We start from the raw sequence: 25,248 nt of genomic DNA, 5'->3' as shown, positions 1-25,248 counted from the left end.
AAAAAAAACACACATCTATGTAAAATCAATACATTTCTCGCTCCGCTCAGTATCTTAAATATCAATACACTACAGTACTACACGTCTACACATACACATAATACCAAGTTCAAAATAAAAAAAAAAACAAAAAACAAAAAAGTGATTCTTTCGAAATATAATTGTTGACTAAAAAGTCAGCAAAATCTACAGCTTTAGAATCAACCGGTTGTATTTTTAATAGTTCAAATGAAAAAAAATCACCAACTTCTTGGACTCTAAAATATATAATAGTTGCCAACTTTTTACATTCAACCCATATTCTTTAGCCACCACGATTGTCCTAGGTGAAACACTGAAACCGAAATCCTTTATCAATGTTTCAGGTCAAATTTTCTGAATTTCCTTGTGAATAAAAACTTCTAAGTAACTCTTATAAACATAAATTAAATTAATCTAAAATTCTTGGCACACTTTTTTAATAAAATCCATCCATTTATATGATTTATATTATTATCGAAACACCATATTAGAGCCCAGGCCCCTTTATAATTAATATACCTTGGAGAACCCATAAAACGAAATAAAATTCTACAACCTAACCAATATAATAGGACGCAGGTCATGTACACCTTTTTTACAGAACGCAATTAAGGTGCCCCGAAGCAGAAACCCCCTTAGGTTCTCTGGCGACCAACTGTAGCAAACAACTGTAATATATGGCAATCAAACACGTCACACTAGAATGCCCCAAATAACAACTCTAGACAAATTTTTATAAACCCATCAACGGCTGCGGCACTTGGCAAAGAGAACTCCAAAAATGTATAAAAATTTTTCACAAACATACAGGCTTAGCAAAATTACACTTGAACATAATATATTTCACATATTCCCTCTAATGTTAAACATAGTGTTTCCCTACACCCCATACTCCATAGTTTTATTAAGACCAATACTTTTTAATTATTACTGGCTAATGATCTCAGAAGTCAGAGGTTGAAACCTTATTAACCTAATAAAAAAAAACAAATCTGTAGTAACGTAGTATTATACCAGGAACGGCCAAACGGTCGATCGTGGACAATTTCAAAGTTGATCATGTTAGAATTTATTTTTTGGAGACACGCGCACGAATTATTATCGAATTGTCAATAAGTTTTATCTATTTAATTTTAATCTGGTTTCGTGTGTCAAATATTTAGTGTATAATAATTATACCAACTTATACTTGCCAAATCGAAGACGACAACGTTTCTTAGTCTTTTATGTTTTCCACATTGTTTGGAATTGCCAATTGACAATGTAAACAACAAAGATATGGAAACAATGATGAAAATACATTTTAGAACCGATATTTGAAAAATAAAAAAATGTTTTTGTACCTACCTAAAAATTAGAAAATTTATTATTGTAATTTATAAATGCTCATCTATTTGTATAAAAATACATAAATTTGTACCTATTATCCATCAGACGACCTAATATTAACGTTATAGATACCTATATAACTCTCATTGATAATATACTTTAATACTATTACCTATGTATTAAGAGTATTTATATTTTATTTAATAAAACGATATTTATGAGTAAAATATGTAATTATGTACCATAAAAATGTATTTATAAACTGTGCACTGTGATGTAAGTATTAAAAGTACTTATATTTAAATGCTATTCACACCATTTTTTACACGAACAAAAAAAACCTTTTGAACATTGTGCGATATGAATAAAACGTCAAAGTCGTCAATACGTTTATATATTTTGAAATTTATTGTATAATGTGTACCTATACTGACATACTGTGGTCCGTGACTTATACACATATAATCGTGATTTGTGAATTACACATTCACAATATGTATTTACTTTGTAGGTAGTAGGTACGCTTTCAACAGTACCTATTGTAAATGTATACAAATCATCGCAAAATGTATAGCTCAGGGTTTGTACCTACCAAACATATTTTTTTAGAACCTATACTTACATATGTATAATATTATATCCACGCATACAGTGGAGTTATTTTCCAACACAATGTAATAAAATTATTGTCCTCGATTCGAATACAATTACGTATCTATTGGTATATTATTTATCGTGATTGGAGCAATATTATTAAAATGTTTAATGTAGATAATATAATAAGTAGGTACCTATAATGCAGTCTTTCCATTACGTAAATTAAGTCGATTATCATGTCCCACGGCGATGCGTCATATTATAATATTATCGTCACATATGTGCGTTTAAAAAAAATACAAAACCGTACTCGAAAACTCGGCCAAGAGGATAAACTATAATTTAATATATACGCTACAATACTAAATATACAGCAGTAAACGTGGCTTATAAGATTCGCTTTGGAAACAACATAAAGTGAGTCTTATAATCGAACGAACCTTATAGAAGAAGTGGGAAAACAAGGAACTATAATCTTAGTAGGAATTTATATTATTTATATATTATATTTAATTTTTTAGTGCATATTTCCTATTTTTAATGTATAATAGTTCACGCGTGGTTGTTACCTATTTTAGTGCACTCAATTTACAGCCTTTATTAAAGGTTTATACACACACGCAATACGCACATTATATATTACAAAAATTATAGGATGCAAATAATAATAATAACACAGTGAACTGCTGAACTCTCGGGTATTATAACTACCTGCTACTACCAAAATATAATTTATTATTATTATTAAGTCGTTGATCTTTTTTCATAGGTGATCGCTATCAGAAGTTACATAATATATTAATATACAGTAATTATACTTCAAAAATAGCAATAACTATTATGAAACGAAGTGCAGCTATTGAGGTGGTAGCCGTTTATGCGTTACTGCAAGCAGCCGCGGTTTGTGCTGCAGGCGGCCAGACGATGCGACGCCGGCTGCGGGACCTGACGCTAACCGACGAGGCCCGCCGGGCCCGGCTGGACCGTCTGAGCAGGTCCGTCAACAAGATAATCGACGAGTACCTGGGAACCAGATCAGTAATAATGTTCTCAGACGAGGTGCGTAGCAGCGAGCTGGGTCAACGGCTGCTGGTCGACATGGGCCAACCCAGGCTACTGGTGCAGTTGGCGAAGATCACCGACGCGAGGCTGCTGGCCAACGGATTTGTCGTGTACCTGCAACGTGGCCAAGCGCAGCAGCACCGGGACGGCCAGACGACTGACTACGATGGGGTGCTGGACAGATTGCCACCCAGCGACCACTCGCGGCACATGGTGCTGTGGGACGTCGTGTCGCGGCCGGGCGACCGCCTCGAACTGCACCGCATACAAATGCTGTTCGAGGCGTTCTGGCTCCATCAGCTCGTCGACGTGGCCGTCCTGGTGCCCTTGTCCACCGGCAGCATACGAGTGTATGTGTTTAACCCGTACACCGGATCCAGGTGCAACGGGGCTGGCCCACCAATCATGATCAACGTTTGGAGCAACTCGGCCGACAAGTTCATCAAGCCCGACAAAGTGTTCGGCATGGAGAACAAGTTAAAAGACTTGCACAAGTATAATGATAATATTATTAAATGACAGATATAGGTACCTATAAATTATGTATTAGGTACTAGCGTACTGCCAATTATAGTAACACAGTCTCGATAACTCGAATCTCGAGGGTAATAAAAATAAATCCTATTTGGATACCTACGTATTTTTTGAGATACCTATATAGGTATATCCCTTGGGCACAATTATTAGTATAATAGTATAAATTACATACTTCGAGAGGCAAGAAAAAAAAAATTTAGTTATTGCAGTTTTTCTAATTATTGCGGACATAAACCTACAAACGATACACCTTTATATAGGTGAGTATTATTATTGGTGCGTGGTGACCACATTAAATTGGATTCCAAATTTTGGTATTTATAAAGTCTACTCTTAATGAATTTTGCTCAAAAATGTATATTTGAATTTAAAAAAACTGTAAAAGTATTAAAGTATTATTATTAATTAACAGCTATATTATGTATAGTTCAGATATTATTCGATTATTTTATTAATACCTATATTTTAATACCATCGCAGCTTTTACAAAAATTACTATTAATCAATAAATAATTGTAATGTAATATATTATGATTTTTTAACTTTTAAAAGTCTTAACAGTTATTTTTCCATAAATTTTACTTTTTTTCTGCATATTTTAGTATTTTTATTTTTTATAGCACTTATATAAATATGTTCAAAAGCATATTATTTCGCTAAGAAAAATATTTTTTGAAGCTCTAACTTAGAGGTTAACATTTTACATTTCATAGACATGCGCAGAATTATGTTTTAAGTGGAACAAAGTTTTGGATATAGAATCAATTAGTAGGTAAAACAGAAAGGAACATCTTTTAATTTTGCCCAAAATTTCAATTATTTAAGAAAAACACTATTTTTTCCACATAGGTATTTGGTATATGTTGGCGCATATTTAATATTTAGTCATTTTTTAGTGCTTATTTGATCATATTTTGGTGGTTGTGTGCTTATTGTATATTTGAGTATTTATTAGAGCTATATCATTACTTAATCATTTTACTATTTTGTGCACAAATGCAAGCATATTTGTGTATTTTTAAGAGCTAGAAGACCCTAAGCCAAACAGTAATCATAATAATAGTTGACCATATTATCTGTTTCCATATTCTATTACTTGCTAATATTGGCCTAAAATATATTTTTGTAGATTGAAAACATGGTTACGATCCAGAATAGGCCAAAATCACTTAACAGGTTTAGCTTTGCTGCATGTTCACAGGCATATTGTTATATCAGTTGATGATATAATTGACAAATTTTCTAAAATGAAGAAAAGGAAAATTGAATTTGTTGTTTGAGAATTTCAATATTTGATCACCTACCAACTTTATGTTGGTATATATTAAATAAATATTTAATAATTAAACTTGATACTCATATTTTCATTTATTTATGCGAAAGAAGAAAAATTTGTTTCGCTTCAACGACCAAAGACATAATTGAAAAATAATCAACATTCCAATTTTTTTTTTTTTTTTTTTTTAGGGGGGGGGGTTTATATGCTTTAACTTTTTATTATTGCTTAGCTTTAATTTTTCCTATTCTTGTGAGATTTCTGTACTAGACCTATTTATCAATAAATTAATTTTATGTGAATAAATAGCTATATTTAGATTTATTATAGGTAGGTATAACCCTCAATGTAACGATATAAAATACAAGAAATTAAGAACATATTATGATACCACACATAAGTAATATATTAAAATTAAGAATCATACTAAACTTATTTGGTTACCTTGTGGTAATTGACTTCAGCTTAAATAGTCAATTTTGAATTAATTTATTACGAATTCTTAATGAATATGATATTTATTTTATACATTAGTACATTACATAATCGTTTCAAAGTTCAAATAATTTTCAATAAAAATAAAGGATAAGAAAAACCAATGTCAAATAACTAAATATGGTATAGTGTTACGAGATATCCAACCAACGAACATATTATGGATTAATAATAAATATTATTTTTATTTTTATCTGCATAATATTGCATATTTTTTAGATGTCCATTGAAGTGCTTGGGAATACACAGGCCACCCGTGTCGACGGTAGTGCAAACGAAAAAAGGCTTCCAGCTATCTGGGTCAGGTTTGCGCATCATTAACTTCATGCAGGCATACATGAACTTCACCGGTATCGTTACCATGGCTTACGGCCATTCCAGGGTGGATTTCATCCCCGAGACGGCGGCCATGTCAGACAACGATAGTTCGCCGGTCAGCATGAAAGTGAAACACAAAAAGGTGGACTTGGCATTCGGCCGGTTCACGAGGATTTTCGATAGAGAGTCCGACGTTGAGTTTATCAAGGAAGACCAGATGGAATGTTTCACGTGGGGCTTGCCCAGCGGCATCGGTCATGACCCAATGCTGTGGATCAACTACATAGCTGAATTCTCACTATTAATCTGGATATTGATCATACTGAGCGTAATATTGGCGTTCGGCGTTATCGTCGCACTCTCGCAGCTTGCGTCCACGCTGCAGCTGCCGGAGTCTACGGTCCCGTGGAGTCCACTGTTCATTCTGTTCTACACGTATGGCACGTTCATAAGCGCTCCGATCAAGGTCACGCCAAAATCGTGGTCACTGCAAATGTTTCTGTCCAATTGGTTGCTGTACAGCCTGGTGTTGACAAGTGCGTACCAGGCGTATTTGGGCAGTCTGATCACCATACCGCAAACTACTCCAGAAATAAACGACCAGCACACGCTGCTGAAGACCGAATTGAACTTGGTCGGTAGACAAGACATGTACTATCTGATTAACTCGTCGGCGGGCTCCAGCAACGATTTCAAAGAGTTGGTCGACCGCTATCAAATATTGCCACCCGAAGACTTCGTTCACCTCATTCAGAGAATACTGTTGAAGAGAGACACAGCCGTCTTGGCGTCCAAACGTGAACTGATATTTTATGCACAAAGGTACAAGTCGATTTTCAACGACTCGAGACATCTACACGTCTTGCCCAAGTGCGTGATCGAATCGTATTCGTCAACATTTATGCTTCGAAAAGGATCGCCGTTTCGACATAGGATTAGCACCATTATGTCGCAACTCTCGGAGACGGGCATTATGCAGCAATGGGATCGGGCAAACCTCAAAGAAGAGCTGGTAAACAGCATTGTATTTACCGAGGACACGATTCTTTCCATGTCACAATTTTACGGGGCATTTGTGGTTTTGTTTTTTGGATTGTTTTTGGGCTTCAGTGCATTTGTTGGCGAAATCATTGTGTACCTTATAAATACATTTTGCATAAGACATACCAAACAAATTGTGTTCTTAAACTAACTATAAGACATAGGTAATAAAACTAGATGTTTGATTTACATATTTTAATAACAACATATTTTGAATAAATAATACAAAATTAGCAGTACTATAGCTGTATAATTTGTTAATTTAATTTATAAACATTTTGTATTAGATTCTGCTGACAAATAAATTGCGAGCTAACAACAATCCTTTGATTAAAAACAAAAATGTATTCAATTAGAGTACGTCACATTATATTGATGTATTATTAACATCCACATGAGATCGTAAGCTCTCTGAAGCATAAGCCAAAAGGGTATGAGCAGCTTGCTGTGTTGTTAAATAATCACGAGTTTCATTGATCCAATCAGATGCTATAATTTTAGCACCTCCTTTCAATAAATGCATGTACTGCAAGGCCCGATAATAATTGTCTCGTTCTACCCAATACCTAAAGACAAAAAGAAACTTAAATTTCACAATTAATAATAATTTAATGATATTTACAATTACCTGGCTCGTTGGAGAATATCAATATTATTTAATTCATTAACATTAATAGGTTTATTGTTTAATTCTTCTTCAGTAATTGGTACAGGAGATTTGAAGGTGAAAATTGTAAATATAAATGATGTTACTAAATCAAATAATTTTACATTGGTATCTGGCACTAAAGCCATGTGAAAAGCCTTATCTTCAATATTAAGAAATCTATCTTTTAATGTTTCCTCTGTATAAACACCTCGAGTTAATACTCTTTCAGGTATTGTATCCAAAAGTTCTTTTATTACTACATGGTTTTCTAAATTAAAATAGTAAAATTTCAACATAGTTTTATATTTTGTTTTAAAAAAATCATACATACCACCTCCTGATTTTTTAATATTATTTACTAGTTCTTGTAAAGGTATTAATTCATGTTTTGCATCATTTTGATCAGTATCAATTGCAGCAAACAATGAATGACATGCTGTCCATAAATAAAATGACTCATTAAGTTTGACTCGTCTTTTTGAATGTTCTAGAACAATAAACAAAAATAAACATTTAATTTAAAAAAATTAAGATTAAAAAACAATTTTTATAAATCATGGTTCAAGATATGTGACATTAAACTTCAGAATCTTAATAGATACTAATATGAAATTGACCATTTTATACATAATTCTGGTTTAGTAAAAATAATATGCTATCTCATCAAGTGAAAATTCTGTTTAAAATGTGGGACCTGAAGAGGATTGCTTTTCCATTGCTTCTATATTTAGCCACACAATCTTTATTTTATAACAGTAAAACGTACATTGCATTGGTCTCTCCTGAGAAATGTGTGACTAGTTACAAGTTATAATTACAGTAACTTAGTTTTAAGTTACAGTTACAGTAACTAAGTTTCAAGTTACAAAGTTAATTTTAGAGTTAGACATAAAAAAATTATTTCTTTTCATTTCATCAAGAATATAACTTTTAAGTTAAATATTTGTGTGTATAAAAGGTTGATGAGAAAAATGTTTTAAGTTATTATTAAAAATAAAGTTTATAAATATTATCTTTAAGACTAATTACAACAATTAGTGAATAGCATTAATAATATTATTGTATTAATGATGTTTTATAAATACAACTATGAACTAGGTACCTTTTACTGCATCATTTATGCCATTCATAACAGCAATCATGCTCAAAACTTGTTCCTTATATTTAAGCTTTTCAGTTTCAGCTTTTTCAGAGTACTCTAAATTTACGCGGCGTTCAACTTCTTTTTCGGCTAAATTAGCAGCTTCTTTTAAGTGATCTATGTGCACTTCAGTTTGAAATCTTAATTGTTCTTTGAATTTCGCCTCACTACTTGCTTTTGATCCAAAGCTCTAAAAAAAAAAAAATTAATTAAATAATGGTAACAAAGTATTAAGCAACTTTTTACTTCTTTAATAAAATTGTTAATGTGTTTTCTACGATTTTTTTCTACTTGGAATCCCAAGACTTTATCAATGGCATCAGGGTTACCATTTTTTAATGCATGAACAACTTCATTTACTTGTTCTTCGCCAAATGTCTAAAGAAATAAGAAATAACCTTATTAGTTGAGAATAATTAAAATATTGAAACATTTAGCACTCTACTAATTTATATAAATTAATTTTAAGTATTACTGATGTGTTTATCAATTATCTGAGATGATAAATCAGAGCATATTTAGTTATGTAAATAGCTTGAATAAATAATATGGTGCCTTACAACAACGTGCATTAACTTATAATATATAAGAAAAGAACAAAAATCAATAAAATTAAAATAATCTATACATTTACTTCTTGTTTAAACAATTCATTTTGATAAAACAGTAATTTTTGGGTTATATAATCAACAAACATATCAAATTCAGTGTCTGTTAATTTCATATTTTTATCATCGAGTCTGACATGAGGAAATAATGATTGTAACTCTTCCTATGAAAATAAACAATGTAATCAATAAAATAATATAATAGCATTAATAGCATATCTGTTAAAGCAAGATGATCCAACATTACAATCAACAGTATATTTTATAAAACCAATTTACTTACTGAAAATTGTTTTCTAATATTGATAACTTGTCCATTATATTTATTAAACAGTAATAGGTCATCTTTTTCATTTTCAAAATTCTTTTCTAAAGTTTTGATCTCAATTTTATACTTCATGATATTATTTCTTATAGTTTCTTTTTCATCATTTGTTAAATCATATACAGAATCATCTAATGAATATAGCATTTGATCTAAACGCTTCCTAATTAATTACAAAACTGATAAATGTTAATGAATATAATATTAGAATTATAAAATAATTACCTAGCTTCTTGAGCATTTACTTTAGCAGTTTGAATGAGTTCGTCTTTTTCCAGGTTAACTTTTTGTAATTTCTTCAAAAAGCTAGTGTTGTGTTTGTGAGGAACATCATTAACAGTTTCATTTACTAGTTCATAATACTCTACAAATAAAGTTTCATTAAAAATAATACTTGTTCGGTTGACAATAATAAAAAACAATAGTACAAATATATTTGTAAAAATGTATAACATAATTTTTAAACTTTGAGTTATTTAAAATAGCTTTACAAACAAAAAATTAACAACTTTTTTAAATGACTTTCAATGTTAAGTGTAAGAATAAAAAAGTAATATTTAGCAAGTGTCTTCTTAAATTGTCCACTTAAATAATTAAAATGCATTAATTTAATCACTTACTTTTTAAGACATCTAATGCCTCGGAATACAAATTTGAAACTTCTTTAGTCATTAGAGTTGCCTCACTCCTAATTCTTGTAAAGTCAGATTTTTCGTTTTCAGTATGTTTTCCTAAAATGTCATATTTTTCGGTTAATTCCTTGTCTAGTTGAAAAATGTTTCAGTAAATATTTAATAACAAGTTAATAGTTATAAAAAATATCATAAATTTGTTTTATAAATTTAAGGTACAGTTACCTATTGGTTTGTCCGGTTTTTCAGAAATGTTTTGTGATTCTTTTGGTTCAAGGTTTGAAGATGTTGTTTTATTGACATTCATATCATATTTAATAGTTGGAGAAACTAGTCTAAAATTAATACAAATATAAATTAATGTTAAATATTATAGATATTTTAAATAATTTTAAATCCTATAAGTAAGTACCTATATCTAGTATTAAATTAGATTAAAACACATTATCAACTAACAGTAGGAAATTCAAAAAAAGATCAATATTTTCATTAGCTTGGTTTTTAGTACTTAATTAATTAATTTGATACTTCCTAACATGATAGTTCTGTTAGTTTAATATTTAGAGTGAATTGATGAATTATAAAATTATAGGTAAGATTATCATCTAGTCAATCTCATAGGCCTTTTATTATAATTTAATTTTAACTAGAGGTTTGAGTATTAAAATATTTTTAAATTTTTAAATACACATAACTCGCTTTTAAATTAAAATATGATAAAACGCCTATGAGATCGACTAGATAATAACCTTACCTTAATGTTTAATAAGAGTCAATTCACTCTAAATTTTAAACTAACGAACCTAAACATGATCTGATCAGCATACAATTTGATATGTGACGCAGTTATCAAATGTAAACAATATATGTGGATATCACATCATCTTAAAATCTATTATAATTTTAATTATAGATAAATCTGACGAATAATTAGGTTTTTAGTGATTTATACAATAAAACATTTATTTAGTAATCAAAATACTCACTTGGGTTTCTCACTGTTTGGTATGTTATATATGGGTTTATCTTCAAATAATAATAATTTTATAAGTTCATCTGAACCATAAACATTAGTTTTTAACCACTGTCTAAATTTTGTGTCATATTTTGCATAAACAACAATGGTACTAAATCCAAATATTAATGAGCCCAGTGCATATTTTCCTACATTTGATTTTCTGCCAACAAAATAGAAAATTAATAAAATGTAAAATGAATCAAAGTGTCTATAATGTGATGCTAGCATACCCAGAACTTGAGGGATTCGCATGAACAAATCTGTAGCACAATATATCCTTATGCACTAAAGCAGACTTCCCAAATTGAAGGTTAGTATAAGATGAAACCTGACAAGGAAAAAAAATTATAATCATTGCTCTCATTTCGTGTATATAAAGAGTACCTATTTTAATTATGAAATACTCACTTTTGAAAATCGTTTCAAATTTAACATATTTAGTGATCGGAAATCTTTTTTTTTAAATATTTAATTTATTATTCTAGTGATCGACACTTTTCTGTTTTAAGTTTTAACCTGAATTAGTGACAAAAGAGTAGTAATAACTTATACCGAATACCGATACCGAATGTTGGTAAGTTTTAGCGATTGGCGATTGCATAAAGCCAATATTGGCAGTAAGTAATAAACTTACCCTTTTGAAAGTTGATAACACAATAAACTGATATAAGATAAATACATAAGCTCCAAGGACATTAAAATACCTTGAATTAAAGATTTAATATTCGGAGCACAGAATCTGATATGTAGAATAAATTAGATATTAGATAGCCAACGACTGTCTACTCTATATTATAGTAATAATATGTCTATAGTATTTAGTATTTACATAATTATTATTATCTACCTAAATGCAGATTATTATTTTAAAGATAATGTTGGCAGAGTGGCAGACTTCGATTTTTCATTACGGTAGCACTGCTTATCATTGAAAAATTGTAAACAAAACACAATTTCTTGTCTTAAAATCTTTAATACAGCTTGACTAGTTTACCGACTTTTTGAAAGACTTATTTTAATATATTTTACATTCATGTTTAAGATATCTAATTATGTTAAACACAGGTAATTAATATAATCACCACTTGAGAATGTATTATAATAATTTGTTAATTATGATTTTTAGACAATGAAAATGAAAATAAAACACTAATGACGGGCACTATGAAAACTCAAAAACATAATCTCCGTACACGGTTTTCCCATAAAATACTCATCGCTATTGTTACATACTAAGAAACACCATGTTTATTAAACAAGTAATTATTCACGGTTTCAAGAGTTACCGTGAACAAACAGTTGTTGAACCATTTGACAAGAGACACAATGTTGTAGTTGGTCGTAATGGCTCTGGAAAAAGTAATTTTTTTTATGCTATTCAATTTGTGCTTAGCGATGAGTTTTCTCATCTTCGTCCAGAACAACGTCAAGCATTGTTACATGAAGGTACTGGACCTAAAGTCAATTCTGCTTATGTAGAGATCATTTTTGACAATACAGACAATCGACTTCCAATTGATAAAGAAGAGGTAGTATTAAGAAGGGTTATTGGTGTTAAGAAAGACCAATATTTCCTAAATAAAAAAATGGTACCAAGAAGTGATGTTACTAATTTATTGGAATCTGCTGGATTTTCTCATTCAAATCCTTATTATATTGTGAAGCAAGGTAAAATCAATCAAATGGCAACATCCCCTGATTCACATAGACTCAAGTTATTGAGAGAAGTAGCTGGCACTCGTGTGTATGATGAACGGAAAGAAGAATCAATTGAGATATTAAAAGACACTCAGACAAAATTAGATAAAATAGTAGAATTCATAAAAACTATTGAAGATCGTTTAAGTACGTTGGAGGAGGAAAAGGAAGAGTTAAAAGAATATCAAGTATGGGATAAAAAAAGAAGAACTTTAGAATATTGTATTCACGATAGAGAACTTAAAGAAACTCAAAGGAAATTAGAAGAATTAGACAGCCGAATGAGTAATGTTGACGAAGAACAAAAACGTCTTACTGCCAAAGTAAAAGAAGCAGCTCATGAAGCTAAAAAATCAACCAAACACTTACGTGATGCCAAACGCTTAGTACATAGTGTTAAAGAAGATAAAGATACTTTAAATTTAGAACAACAAGAATTGATAAAGCAAAAAACCAAATTAGATTTTACAATTAAAGATCTTACTGATGAAGTGCAAGGTGATAATAATTCTAGAGAAAGGGCTGTCAGAGAGTTAGAAAAATTACAAGAAACTATTAAAACAAAAGAAGCAGACTTGCAAGAAATAAAACCCAAATATGAAGCTCAAAAGAAAAAAGAAGAAAGTTGTACTAGAGAACTTGCACTTAAAGAACAGAAGCGTAAGGAATTATATGCTAAACAGGGACGTGGAAGTCAATTTGCATCCAAGGAAGACAGGGACCAATGGATTCAAAAAGAATTAAAATCTTTAACTAAGCAAATTAAAGATAAAACTGACCATAAAGAAAAATTAACTGAAGATTTAAAAAAAGATGCAGAGCGTTTATTAGAACTTGAAAATTTGGTACATAGTAATTCAACTGAATTAGAAAAACAAAGAACAGCAATCGATGAGTATAATAAACGATACTATGAATTGAAAAAAAATAAGGACCAATACCAAAGTCAAAGAAATGAATTATGGCGTAAAGAAAGTTCTTTACAACAAACTTATTCTACATTAAAAGACGAATTAGCTAAAGCTGACCAGTTACTTCGAAGTATGGCTGGTAAAGCAATTTTAAATGGAAGAGATAGTGTGCGTAAAGTTTTAGAAATTTTTAAGGAACGTGGAGGATCTCAAGCCAATCTTGCTAAGCAATACTATGGCCAAGTAATTGAAAACTTTGATTGTGATGAAAGCATACAGACAGCTGTTGAAGTGACTGCTGGTGGAAGAATGTTTTTCCATATTGTTGATTCTGATAAGATTGGAACACAAATTTTGAAAGAAATAAATAATCAGAATTTGCCTGGTGAAGTAACATTTATGCCACTTAATAGGTTAACTGCGAGGACAATAAAATATCCACAATCCAAAGATGCAATTCCAATGGTAAACAAATTAAATTATGAATCTCATTTAGATAAAGCTATGAGATTTATTTTTGGGAAGACTTTGATATGTCGAAATTTAGAAATAGCTACGAGTATATCGAAGCAAAGTATGCTAGATTGTATTACGATTGATGGAGATCAAGTATCATCAAGTGGTACGCTTACTGGAGGTTATTTTAAAAATGTCCGTTCTAAATTAGAAATCCAAAAGCAACGTAATGAACTAATGACCCAAATAAAAGATTCTGAAGAACAGTTGACTGTACTTAGAACACAGTTAAATGATGTTGAAGGGAATGTTAATGTGGTCATGGCCGATATGCAAAAAACTGAAACCAAGAACAGTAAAGCTAAAGGAAATTTTGACAAATTAAAAGGAGATATCAGGCTTATTAAAGAAGAAATGGTTGGAATTGAAAGATATAGGGTGACAAAAGAAAGATTACTTGTAACTGCCTCCTCAAATTTAGAAGCAATGCAAACTACAAGATCAGGTCTTGAATCTGAACTACATCAAGAACTTATGGCACAATTATCTGTGACTGATCAAAAGGAAATGGATAAACTTAATAATGACATAAAACAATTGACTCAAGAGAATAAAATTGCATTTTCAATGCGTATGAAATTAGAAGCAGACAAGAACAAATTAGAAAATCTATTAACTAATAATTTGATTCGTCGTAGAGATACATTGTTACAGGCATTACAAGAAATATCTGTTGAAGAACGAAAACGTACTTTAGAAAGTAGTAGGTTAGAATTGAATGCTATAGAAAAAAAATTAGACACTATTAATGTAGATATGAAAAACATTGATACCAAAGTCCACGAAGCGGTTAAGAGGCAAAAGAAATGCCAAGAAGAATTAGACAAATGGAAAACTCAAGAAAAAGATGCTCAGGATAAACTTGAAAACGAATCTAAAGATCTTTGTAAAGTAACCTCTAAGCAAGAAATGTTACGTAAAAAATTAGAAGAGTCTGAAACTAAAATCAACGATCTTGGAGCTCTACCCAATACAGATCTAGTTACTAAATATATGTCCTATTCTTCAAAAAATTTATTTAAAGAGTTAGAAAAAGCTAATAGTCACTTAAAGCGATTTAGCCATGTCAATAAAAAAGCATTGGATCAATTTATAAATTTTTCAGAACAAAAGGAAAAACTTGTTTCAAGAAAACAAGAACTTGACCGTGGTTATGAAAAAATAGAACAACTTATGAATGTCTTAGAACAACGAAAATGTGATGCAATACAATCAACATTTAAGCAAGTATCCAAGTATTTTTCTTATGTATTTTCCAAACTTGTTCCTGCTGGTCATGCAAAACTAGTCATGAAAACTGTAGGAGGTGAAGAGTCAACAACAATTAATATGCGAGACGAGACTAGTGTTGGTAACTACTCTGGTGTCATGATCAAAGTGTCTTTTGTTGGACAAGGAGGTGAAATGCGGGAAATGAATCAACTATCAGGGGGTCAAAAATCTCTTGTAGCGTTAGGTTTAATATTTGCTATTCAAAAGTGTGACCCTGCCCCGTTCTACTTGTTTGATGAAATCGATCAAGCGCTAGATCCTCAACATAGGAAATCAGTTGCTGATATGATACATGAAATGTCTTCAGAAGCACAGTTCATTACTACAACGTTTAGACCAGAGTTGCTGCAACATGCGCATAAGTTTTATGGTGTTAAGTTCCGTAATAAAGTAAGCCATGTGGAATGTGTTACCAGGGAGGATGCACACGATTTTGTGGAAGATGATACAACTCATGGGTAATAGATTATTATTATGTACACTTTATCCCTAAGGTTTAAATTGTGTGAAAAAAATGTATCATTTAATCCAGTCGTTTAAATTATATCACATCAACATTTAAATAAGTCTTTAGCCATTGTTGTCCATATTGTTTAAACCACATGACGTAGTGTACCTACCTAAACATTAAGTCAGTATTTTTTTTTATGTATAGTAACTATAGAGATATTAATACATTTTCAGCATGTTATCATTGAGGAGTACATTAAAATTCTACCAAATATTAATTAACACATGTTCACAATTCATGTTCAATACCTATTAGATATAAGATAAAGACTCACACTTTTCATTGAATATTTGTATTGTTTTATGTATTTACTAGATGATTGATTATTAGCATAAACACTATTTTATTGAAAGGTAATTGGATTCCTATTACCCCACCATAGCACTGCTACTACCAAGCAAGTAAACCTGCTAATCAATAACTACCAATTGTACTAATGTAATAGCATTTCGATAGTTGAAATCCAAAGAGCCAAAAAAGAAAAAAATCTAATTATTGAAAAAATAGTATATTTCATATCATATAATTTTTATTTTTGAATTATCACAATTCAACATTGATTTACCAATTACATTTTGTTTTTCACTTAACTCTAAGTAATAAGATATTAATTATTACAGTGAGTATAGTTTCTATATGCTGTAAATTATTGAGGAATTTGTTAACTCTTTAAATAGTAGACCCAGAATTGTGTAATATAAACATTTACAACATTGAATAAAATTATTGTAATTTTTGTAACAATTTTGACATGTATTATTAAGTTTGCAACTTTATATAATATTATAATTATAAATAGTTTATAATAATTTTTTTAATGTAATTATTTTGTTTTCCAAATAGATATTAATTTTAGTAATGTAGTGTTAAAACCAAGATATTTGGCTTGAAGCTGTTAAATTGCATTTTAATTTTCCATGCGATTAAAATTAACAAAAATTAAACTAGGAAGAGATCCCTAAAATCAAAATATTTCATTTAAATAATGTTCAATTTAGATACAAAACAAGCTTTAATTGAAATAATTTTAAATAAATACAATTTATTGTTAAATTGTACTTATTTTAAATGAATAATTTTATACATAAAGTATTAAATTTAAAATTTAAATGTTATAAATTAAAACTCATTATTTTTTAACATGGATGATTAATATTAGAATTTGTTTTAATATTTAAATGATAAAAAATGTATACTGGACTAAATATAATAATTTATTAATTAGTGCAAAATATACATTTATTTAGCACTAATGGCCATGTTGAAAAAACCAAATAGATATCAATTAAAAACAAACAAATTATTTTAAAATGTGATCAATAAATTATTAATTAATATGTTTTATCATCGTTTAATACAGGATATTTTTCAATTTAAATTTGTATTAATTTGAAATATTTTGAGATGAGGTATTTGATAAATACAGTTTCAAATTTTTTTGTTAATTATTGTGATGGATATTTGTCATAAAAACGATCAAAATTATAAATAATTACTGTAAGAATTTATTTTATTTTAAAATACAATTGTATCTAAATGTTGTTACTTTTAAGTAAATTAATTTTTTTTGTAAAAATTCAAATTTGAATTTTTCTTTTTTATTCTTGGATATGAACATTTATATATAAACTTATGTAAAATACTTTGAATATAGTTTTAATTAAAATTGCATTGTTTTTCTTTTTTAATGGAGAATCAAATGGTAAGGAATTAAGATTCTTAACAAAAAATACCCAAAATGTTTGCACAAAAATATTATGTTATTATTATGCAATATAAATATAATTATATAATACTCTATAACATAGTTCTAAATTATGACGGGCAAAATATTTAACCCCATATTCCAAAACTATCCTTTATAGTATCTTTGTTATCTCTTCTTTGTCGATTTACAGCACTGGCTTCACCTTTGGCAAGATTTCTATGTCTTACTGCAGCCCTTTCTCTTTTTGCCAATGCTTTTTTCACCCTGTCTCTAATTACTTCTGGAGGTATTGTTGTAGCTGTTGACATACTTCTAACACTATGTATATCTGAATAACATAGTTTTGATGATACAACACTTTCACAATCATCATTTTCACTTAATGATACATATTCATCAGATTCTGATTTTACATTATCTGACATTTCTTGAAATGGTGGGACAGTAGAGTTGCCAAGAACCTCAGAAGACTCTTCTTTCATTAGTTCAGCCACTCGTTCAGCTAAATGTTTCACTTCGTCTTTTTCATTTTCATAAAAATCACTTTCTTCTCCTGATTCATCTTCGATACTATCAACCATACCTAGTTCATGCAATAAAAATTGGTCCATATTTTTTGTAAAACCACTAGCTGATACTTCAACATCTAAAAATTCTTCCCGACTATTAAAAGTAAAATTATAAATGCAAAGTAATTAGAAAATATGTTAAACATAAAAAAAATTTTGATTTGATTTCATTACTTACACAATGTCTTCAAATATTGGATACAAGTGGCTTTCATAGTTAAATCTTTTTTTGAAAAATGCTCTGATGCATTTAACATCTCTATCAAAATACCTAAAATAAAAAATCGTGAAATTTAATTTAATTTTTCTGGATTCCAACAAAACATTGTAGCAATATTATCAATAAATCAACAAATTTAAGATTAAACAAGAAATTATTTACTAATAATTATACAGTGTTTTCCAAATATTCGTTATATTTCAAATACAAGTCTATATCAATATTAGTGGTAATCAGTAAAAAAGAACAATTTTCAATTTTCATTTGATATCAAATTATTACTAATTCACTCAAATAATAGCATAAAAGTATAAAATCGGCCTACATAGGGAATTTTCAGTAATATAAAGTTATTTTACTTTATATTATACCAATAGTATTGACATTTTGACTGGTGAATATATATAAATTATATTGTTAAGTACCAAACAATATAAATTAAATGTCAAAAACTTATCAATTATTGGGTAATAAAAATGCAATTTATTGACAGGTCTGCAGATCTGTTGCTTTAGTATCATACTATATAAGCTATACGCTTAAGCAATAAAAAATAAATATCATTTTATTAGTTGATACCCATTAATATTTTAATTTTCATACCATAAAATGACTTTGATACATTTGTTGATTTTTTTTTTATTCTTTTAAGTATGGTTGTTTTAATACTTATACAGTTATACTACATATCTAAAAATAACGTCTTTGACTCAACTACTATTTTATCAACATTCTTACAAACACACTTTAATAAATATATTTTTTTTAACAAAATTTACAGGAATCAACTGAATATTTTAAAAAATTTAAAAAATTGTTCTTTTTTTCCGGGATTCGATATTAGTACACAAAAATTATAATGTAAAAATTTTATATTAAATATTTTAAAAGTTACATTACTAGTTATCTTTAATAATATTTTTCAATATCATTTTATTTATGAAACTATAGATGTTCCATGCACCATGCATCAAACAAAATTAAATTTATACTTCATTGTTCACACAAACAACTTCACATGTGTTACAACCTTATTTTTCAAGACAAGACATTTTATTAAAAAAAAAAAAAATAGCCATTGATTCACAAAAACCAATTTTAAAATATTTTTTGTAAAAAGTCAAAATTCAATGTTTATGAAAATATATGTTTTCAATGTTTTCAATGTTTTGACACGTTGGAGGTCTCATTAGTTTATGTTTTTTGCCAAACATACATAGAAGGTTTTTTGAATGATGGTGTTATAATATGTTTTAATCATTTAGAAGGTATTTAAGTAGATAACACAGAGGAGATTTTAATTTATCATTTTTAATTAATTCTATGATGGAGATATGCAATTGCACCTGTATATTATCAAATTATAGTCACTAATCCAGAGATACCAAAACTTCAAAATTGTAAATTTGTTGTATAGAATGTTTTTGTATCAATATAAATATAATAAAAAATAAGTTATCATAGTAAAAAAATTCTAGGTTAATGTGCCTAAAGAATTTCTATACTCACATTTCTGCATTAGCATGAGTAACCGACACCATTTGTGGAAAATCAATAATGATGGGTTTTTCCTCATCATTAATCATTATGTTAAATTCATTGAAATCGCCATGTATAACTCCATGTTGAGCAAAACGAACAATTAAATTCATGAGATCATCATACAAATTTTCTACATTATCAACTTCATAAAGACGAGATCTAAATAATCAAAAAAAAATTTGTTATTTTTTGATATTTAAGTATAAAAAAGTAAAATACTTACAAAGGATGTCCATTTACTAATTCCATAAGCACACAGTGTCGATTGATATCAATGGGTTTTGGAACAGGGAAACCTCTTTTTGATAGTGCCTCCATGTAAGCATATTCTTTTGTTGCTGAAATTCTTGATAAATACAGCCAACCAGCCTTATGTCGATGTGCATGATAATCCCGTTTTTCTTTTAAATTACGAAAACATGTCCTTCCCAATCTACACAACGATACAGAAGTTTATAATATAGATTTGCATTTTAAACTAGAAAGTTACATATTCAAAAATACCTATGTAATTTTAAACATATTGGTTTATCCTCAGGATCAGCAACCACATAAATGTTTGATTCTTTACCAACTCCAATCTGATTACCAAATGATGATATAAGTTGACGTGCAGTAAATGTTTTCAGTGCCAAATAATCATATCCAGTATTAGTTAACCTATAACCATCATCTAAATAACAAAAATGAAAATGTAATGTAATTTTAGATTTAATAAATGTTGTAAATATTATATTTTATATATAATGTTAATTTATGTATTGGTGTTTTAGTTGTTGTTATATTTACATAAGATATTCTTAGTTTGCACTATTTATATCTAGAGATCATAATATTAAATGCATATTTTGACATTACTAAGTGCTATAAATGATTAAGTGTATAAAGCATTATTTTATTGATATTTATAAGGTATATGGTATAGAGCTAATAATACATTTGCAATCTCTGAAATAGTATTGGAGTCATACGCTCATAAGTCATAAAGTCATGAAGTAAATTTTTTAACTCCCAAGAATGGGTTGTGGCCCAATATGTATGTTGTGTGATGAATGTGTGTTATACTGCTATATATTATTAAGTAAATTATTATACTGATTTTTTTAATGTTAATTTTTCGTGAATGGAAACATTATTACCTTGATATCAAATTAAAAATTAAAAAAATATTAAATATGATAGAAATTTAAAACTACTTAAAGCTAAAAAATGAAACATTTAAATATTTATATATAAAGATAATCTAACCTAACATGTGTTGAGTAGAATAAATAAAACTAGTTTTGAATAAAGATAGGAAAATGTTTTATGTATAGAGAGTTGAACAATATTTTAGATATGAGAAAACTCAGGGTAGAATATAAAGTTAACAGTTCAAATTGTTTTACATAGTTCTAATAATTTGTCTAATAAAACAGATCCACTCTAAAAAAGAAATACTTCCTAAAAGGTTTTAACAATAAAATAATTGGAATTAAATAGGTACTACAAAATTGTACTAAAACAAACATGAAGTCAGAAAAACTGTTGATTTTCTGTAACTTCTACCTAGAGGTTATTCAATTTTTTTTTTATTCTTTATTATTATATACACAATCTGTACCTCACGGGTACAATAAGAGTATTAGCCGAGATAATATAATACATGAAAAAGCTTGATAAAAACAGCCACCCAGTGATGACACTTAAATATTGAGATTATACATTAATTTATATATGAATTTCTTTATTTACTGTTTTTATAATATTAAGTTAAGAATTACATTTCTATAAAATAGTTTTTAAATAATCAGATTGCTTGCTTAGTAGCTATAGGTAGTTAATTTATAAATTAAAAATCATAAAACCAATATACTAACAATGTTTTCCTCTCTCATATGACAAAAGTCTATGCTTGCAGAGTTCCTTTAAGATTTTGTGTACACCACCATGATGTAGATTTGCAATTGAAGCAGCCAATGTAGCTGGAACTAGTTCATGGTTTTTCATTCCCATTTCAATCTGTTAGTACATACATTAACATGACTACTACATATTTACACTTAAGTGTTTACTAAACATATTGCATTTAAAAATACTTACAGCAGTCAAAACTCTGAAATCTTCACGTGTCAAATAACGAAGCATAGCCACATTCAACTTTCCCATATTTATAATTTTATAGGAATTCCTACTGTAACTCAAAAGTCACGAATTTGATTACGATTGTTTTGTTCTGGGAAATATATATTTATACCATTAATAAATTTCAAAGCCAATGGTATTTGCTTCGTTTATACAATGGATATAAGATTACACACTATAAGTTATAACCTTATAACAACAAGATTGCTACACACGATAAATAACTGAATAATAAATTATTAATAAGATAGAACCACAGTGTTCTAAGCTTCTAACAATTCACAGTTCTGAGTTCACTGTCTATCGGGTTCGGGTGTTCGGTGTGTTCACGTCTTCACGAATCACGATCACGGCCCACGGGTACACGCCTGGGTACAGTATTCTTATCACAAATCACAAGACATAACCATAGATAATATATTAATATATATATATTATCTATGGACATAACGTGAAAAGTTGATAATCATAGATAATAAATTATATTCTTTATTATCTATGTTGATAATATGGTTGGTGCAATGGTGCAATAGTGCATTCTCATTACTAATTGCTGCCGTTACGTTCAGCATTTGTGTTAGGTACTTTACATTGGTGCACTTGCTTTCTGCACGGCCGTGCAATTATACGAGTATAATACTATAATTATATAATGTACAATTATACACCGTAAACGTGCCAACTTAGTTTTTGGCCATGGTTATTACGATCCACAGCCACAGCCTGCTGATATAGATAATAAATTATTATCTATATCTGTGTTACGATCATAACCTTAAAATTTAAAATAAAGTGAAGAAAATATAAATGTTGTCACAATATAGATAATATATATAATCATTATTTATAACTATTATATATTATGTTCGTGATCTTAGATCATAATAATATACTATATCCATAGATATTAAAGAATAGATAGGCCATTTGAGCTTATCATACGGGAATGAATATGAAATTATTTTGAGGTTATAGAGGTCTTAACACAAATAGATAACAGAATTTGGTTTAATCACACATAATAATTATTTATTTTATTTATTTCATTTTATTCAATTAGTTGTCAATATTTAATACTCAATATTATAAATTAGTGTAATATACTAATATGTAAGTTTATAAATTAATAAATAATAATAATACAATTAATACATTAATATTAAACCATATTTTATATAATATAATAATAATAACATAAATCATTCATGTCTAAAATGTACTAATTTCGTCAATTTTGACCTTGTTTTTCCAGATTTAATATTTATATCATTTATTTTACGTAGTTCGTGGAAAACTCTAATGTCTACATATGTAACAGCAATGATAATAATCACAAAATATAATTTATGATAAGACCTCTGCCAGAAAGAGAGGTAATGATAAAAATCTGTCTTTCTCTCTTCCCCATTCCGGCACACTTCCCTCTATTCGATTAATATAGCAATGGCCTATCCATTCTTTAATATCTATGACTATATCAAAGTATATAATATATATATATATATATACATAGATTATATATTATCATTGTTATCATTGTTAGAACGGTATTTTACATTTTTATTATTTACGAGCTTACCAGCGTGGTCCTTTATTGTTTGGTTTACTCACTGCTATTTACGTGATTACTTCGATGCTCAAGATAACAATGTTTATGTCATTTTCGCGTTTATTCTATAATTATTAAAGTTTAATTAATACTTAACATTAACTTAAACATAAGACATAATATTATTTTCTATTCATAGGTACATGTGGTGAATAAGTGTTTAAATTTTAAAAAAAAACTGTAATCATGCCGTATGCTAATCAACCTTCCGTGCATATATCTGAACTGACTACTGACTCAATTAAATTTCAAATTGAAGACACTGATCTTAGCGTTGCGAATAGCTTACGTAGAGTTTTTATTGCTGAAACGCCGACATTAGCCATCGATTGGGTCCAGTTGGATTGTAATTCTACAGTGTTAAGTGACGAGTTTATAGCGTCACGTATTGGTCTCATACCATTAACATCCGATGAAATAGTCGATCGCCTTCAGTACTCGAGAGATTGCACTTGCTCTGACTTTTGTCACGACTGCAGTGTGGAATTCAACCTGCATGTAAAATGTTCAGAAGAAATGACAAGACACGTAACTACTGCAGATTTAGTGAGCAATAATCCACGTGTAGTTCCAGTTACTTCAAGGAACCAAGATAGTGATATTAATGAATATGGTGAAAAAGATGATATACTTATTATAAAATTGCGTAAAGGACAAGAATTAAAAATTAGAGCATTTGCTAAAAAGGGATTTGGTAAAGAGCATGCTAAATGGAATCCAACTACAGGTGTAAGCTTTGAATATGACCCAGACAACACAATGCGACACACATTGTTCCCAAAGCCAGATGAATGGCCTAAAAGTGAATATTCAGAACTTAATGAAGATCAGCACGAAGGACAATACAATTGGAGAGCAAAACCAAATAAGTTTTTCTTCAATGTAGAAAGCTGTGGATCATTAAAGCCTGAAAATATTGTTCTTATGGGAGTTGCTGCTCTTAAAAATAAATTATCAAACCTCCAAACGCAATTCACACAAGAAATGGATGCACTCGCTATAAATTAATTTTTATTAATATCTATACATTTCACTGACTTTTAATACACTCAAAAACAATTGTAATATAATTCTTATATTTATTAAATTTTTAATTAATACAATTTAACAATAAATAATAATTTATACATCTGTACATTTATTTTACTATATACTAATTCCCCAATGTTTATAGTTATAGTATGATCAATGGACATGCTCATCAATAAACAGCATATTTATATAGGTACTTGCATTTTCCAATTCTACGGCAGAATCTAATTGAGATAAGAAAAAATGGGTAAGTGTAATGTGTAAATCTGATGGGTCCTTTAAAAAATTTCTAAATACCAATTTTAAAAATTAAACGTTAAGTGTAAAGCTTAAAACTAGTAATGTATTATTGTTTCATCGTAAAACCACAAAATAAATCAAAATAAAGCTACATCATAAAATTTAATCTTTGATTGAGCTTTCTATAATAGTAAATTAAATCTGGTTAGTATTTTAAGAGGCGTGAAAGTAAAAAAGACACATTTAT

At 28.9% G+C, this 25,248-nt stretch overlaps 5 protein-coding genes across 5 annotated transcripts; 3 read left to right on the top strand and 2 right to left on the bottom strand.

Moving 5' to 3' along the window:
* The first annotated feature begins 2,756 nt into the window (after positions 1-2,756).
* On the top strand, positions 2,757-6,827 carry LOC107173671 (uncharacterized). Its single transcript, XM_015524300.2, has 2 exons — positions 2,757-3,503; positions 5,537-6,827. The coding sequence occupies exons 1-2, from the start codon at positions 2,788-2,790 to the stop codon at positions 6,825-6,827; spliced, it is 2,007 nt and encodes a 668-aa protein (XP_015379786.2). The 5' UTR covers positions 2,757-2,787.
* Positions 6,828-6,856: 29 nt separating this feature from the next.
* On the bottom strand, positions 6,857-11,814 carry LOC107173659 (MICOS complex subunit Mic60-like). The gene is made up of 13 exons (XM_015524280.2): positions 11,458-11,814; positions 11,280-11,377; positions 11,018-11,209; positions 10,257-10,366; positions 10,020-10,163; positions 9,625-9,763; positions 9,358-9,562; positions 9,101-9,238; positions 8,713-8,844; positions 8,428-8,656; positions 7,657-7,812; positions 7,305-7,593; positions 6,857-7,242 (listed from the first exon to the last, which is right to left on the bottom strand). The coding sequence occupies exons 1-13, from the start codon at positions 11,482-11,484 to the stop codon at positions 7,044-7,046; spliced, it is 2,058 nt and encodes a 685-aa protein (XP_015379766.1). The 5' UTR covers positions 11,485-11,814; the 3' UTR covers positions 6,857-7,043.
* Positions 11,815-11,984: 170 nt separating this feature from the next.
* On the top strand, positions 11,985-16,738 carry LOC107173616 (structural maintenance of chromosomes 3). The gene is made up of 2 exons (XM_015524223.2): positions 11,985-12,114; positions 12,176-16,738. The coding sequence occupies exon 2, from the start codon at positions 12,294-12,296 to the stop codon at positions 15,906-15,908; it is 3,615 nt and encodes a 1,204-aa protein (XP_015379709.1). The 5' UTR covers positions 11,985-12,114; positions 12,176-12,293; the 3' UTR covers positions 15,909-16,738.
* Positions 16,739-17,696: 958 nt separating this feature from the next.
* On the bottom strand, positions 17,697-22,506 carry RIOK2 (RIO kinase 2). Its single transcript, XM_089222556.1, has 7 exons — positions 22,079-22,506; positions 21,856-21,997; positions 20,501-20,669; positions 20,220-20,429; positions 19,964-20,155; positions 18,413-18,505; positions 17,697-18,328 (listed from the first exon to the last, which is right to left on the bottom strand). Exons 1-7 carry the CDS (start codon positions 22,142-22,144, stop codon positions 17,791-17,793), a joined length of 1,410 nt encoding a protein of 469 aa, XP_089078682.1. The 5' UTR covers positions 22,145-22,506; the 3' UTR covers positions 17,697-17,790.
* A 1,196-nt stretch (positions 22,507-23,702) lies between these two features.
* On the top strand, positions 23,703-24,864 carry LOC107173348 (DNA-directed RNA polymerase II subunit RPB3-like). Its single transcript, XM_015523860.2, has one exon. It carries the CDS (start codon positions 23,916-23,918, stop codon positions 24,735-24,737), a length of 822 nt encoding a protein of 273 aa, XP_015379346.1. The 5' UTR covers positions 23,703-23,915; the 3' UTR covers positions 24,738-24,864.
* Positions 24,865-25,248: the final 384 nt, after the last annotated feature.

Source organism: Diuraphis noxia, unplaced genomic scaffold (assembly GCF_037042655.1).
Source record: "Diuraphis noxia isolate RWA-SAM2 unplaced genomic scaffold, SU_Dnox_SAM2 contig0003, whole genome shotgun sequence".
NCBI lineage: Eukaryota > Metazoa > Arthropoda > Insecta > Hemiptera > Aphididae > Diuraphis > Diuraphis noxia.
Note: the sequence above shows the minus strand (reverse complement) of the source record. Positions and strands in the feature narration are given on the sequence as shown.

What these genes read in the sequence shown, in the direction of transcription:
- LOC107173671 (XM_015524300.2), top strand. Translation starts at nt 2,788, where the DNA reads ATGAAACGAAGTGCAGCTATTGAGGTGGTAGCCGTTTATGCGTTACTG. An exon ending in AAGTTAAAAGACTTGCACAA is followed by an intron (nt 3,504 to 5,536) that starts GTATAATGATAA and finishes CATATTTTTTAG; the next exon opens with ATGTCCATTGAAGTGCTTGG.
- LOC107173659 (XM_015524280.2), bottom strand. Translation starts at nt 11,484, where the DNA reads ATGTTAAATTTGAAACGATTTTCAAAA. An exon ending in GCGAATCCCTCAAGTTCTGG is followed by an intron (nt 11,210 to 11,279) that starts GTATGCTAGCAT and finishes TTTTGTTGGCAG; the next exon opens with AAAATCAAATGTAGGAAAAT. An exon ending in TTAACAATTTTATTAAAGAA is followed by an intron (nt 8,657 to 8,712) that starts GTAAAAAGTTGC and finishes TTTTTTTTTTAG; the next exon opens with AGCTTTGGATCAAAAGCAAG.
- LOC107173616 (XM_015524223.2), top strand. Translation starts at nt 12,294, where the DNA reads ATGTTTATTAAACAAGTAATTATTCACGGTTTCAAGAGTTACCGTGAA.
- RIOK2 (XM_089222556.1), bottom strand. Translation starts at nt 22,144, where the DNA reads ATGGGAAAGTTGAATGTGGCTATGCTTCGTTATTTGACACGTGAAGAT. An exon ending in ATATGAGAGAGGAAAACATT is followed by an intron (nt 20,670 to 21,855) that starts GTTAGTATATTG and finishes TTTGTTATTTAG; the next exon opens with ATGATGGTTATAGGTTAACT. An exon ending in CCAATATTTGAAGACATTGT is followed by an intron (nt 18,329 to 18,412) that starts GTAAGTAATGAA and finishes TACTTTTAATAG; the next exon opens with TCGGGAAGAATTTTTAGATG.
- LOC107173348 (XM_015523860.2), top strand. Translation starts at nt 23,916, where the DNA reads ATGCCGTATGCTAATCAACCTTCCGTGCATATATCTGAACTGACTACT.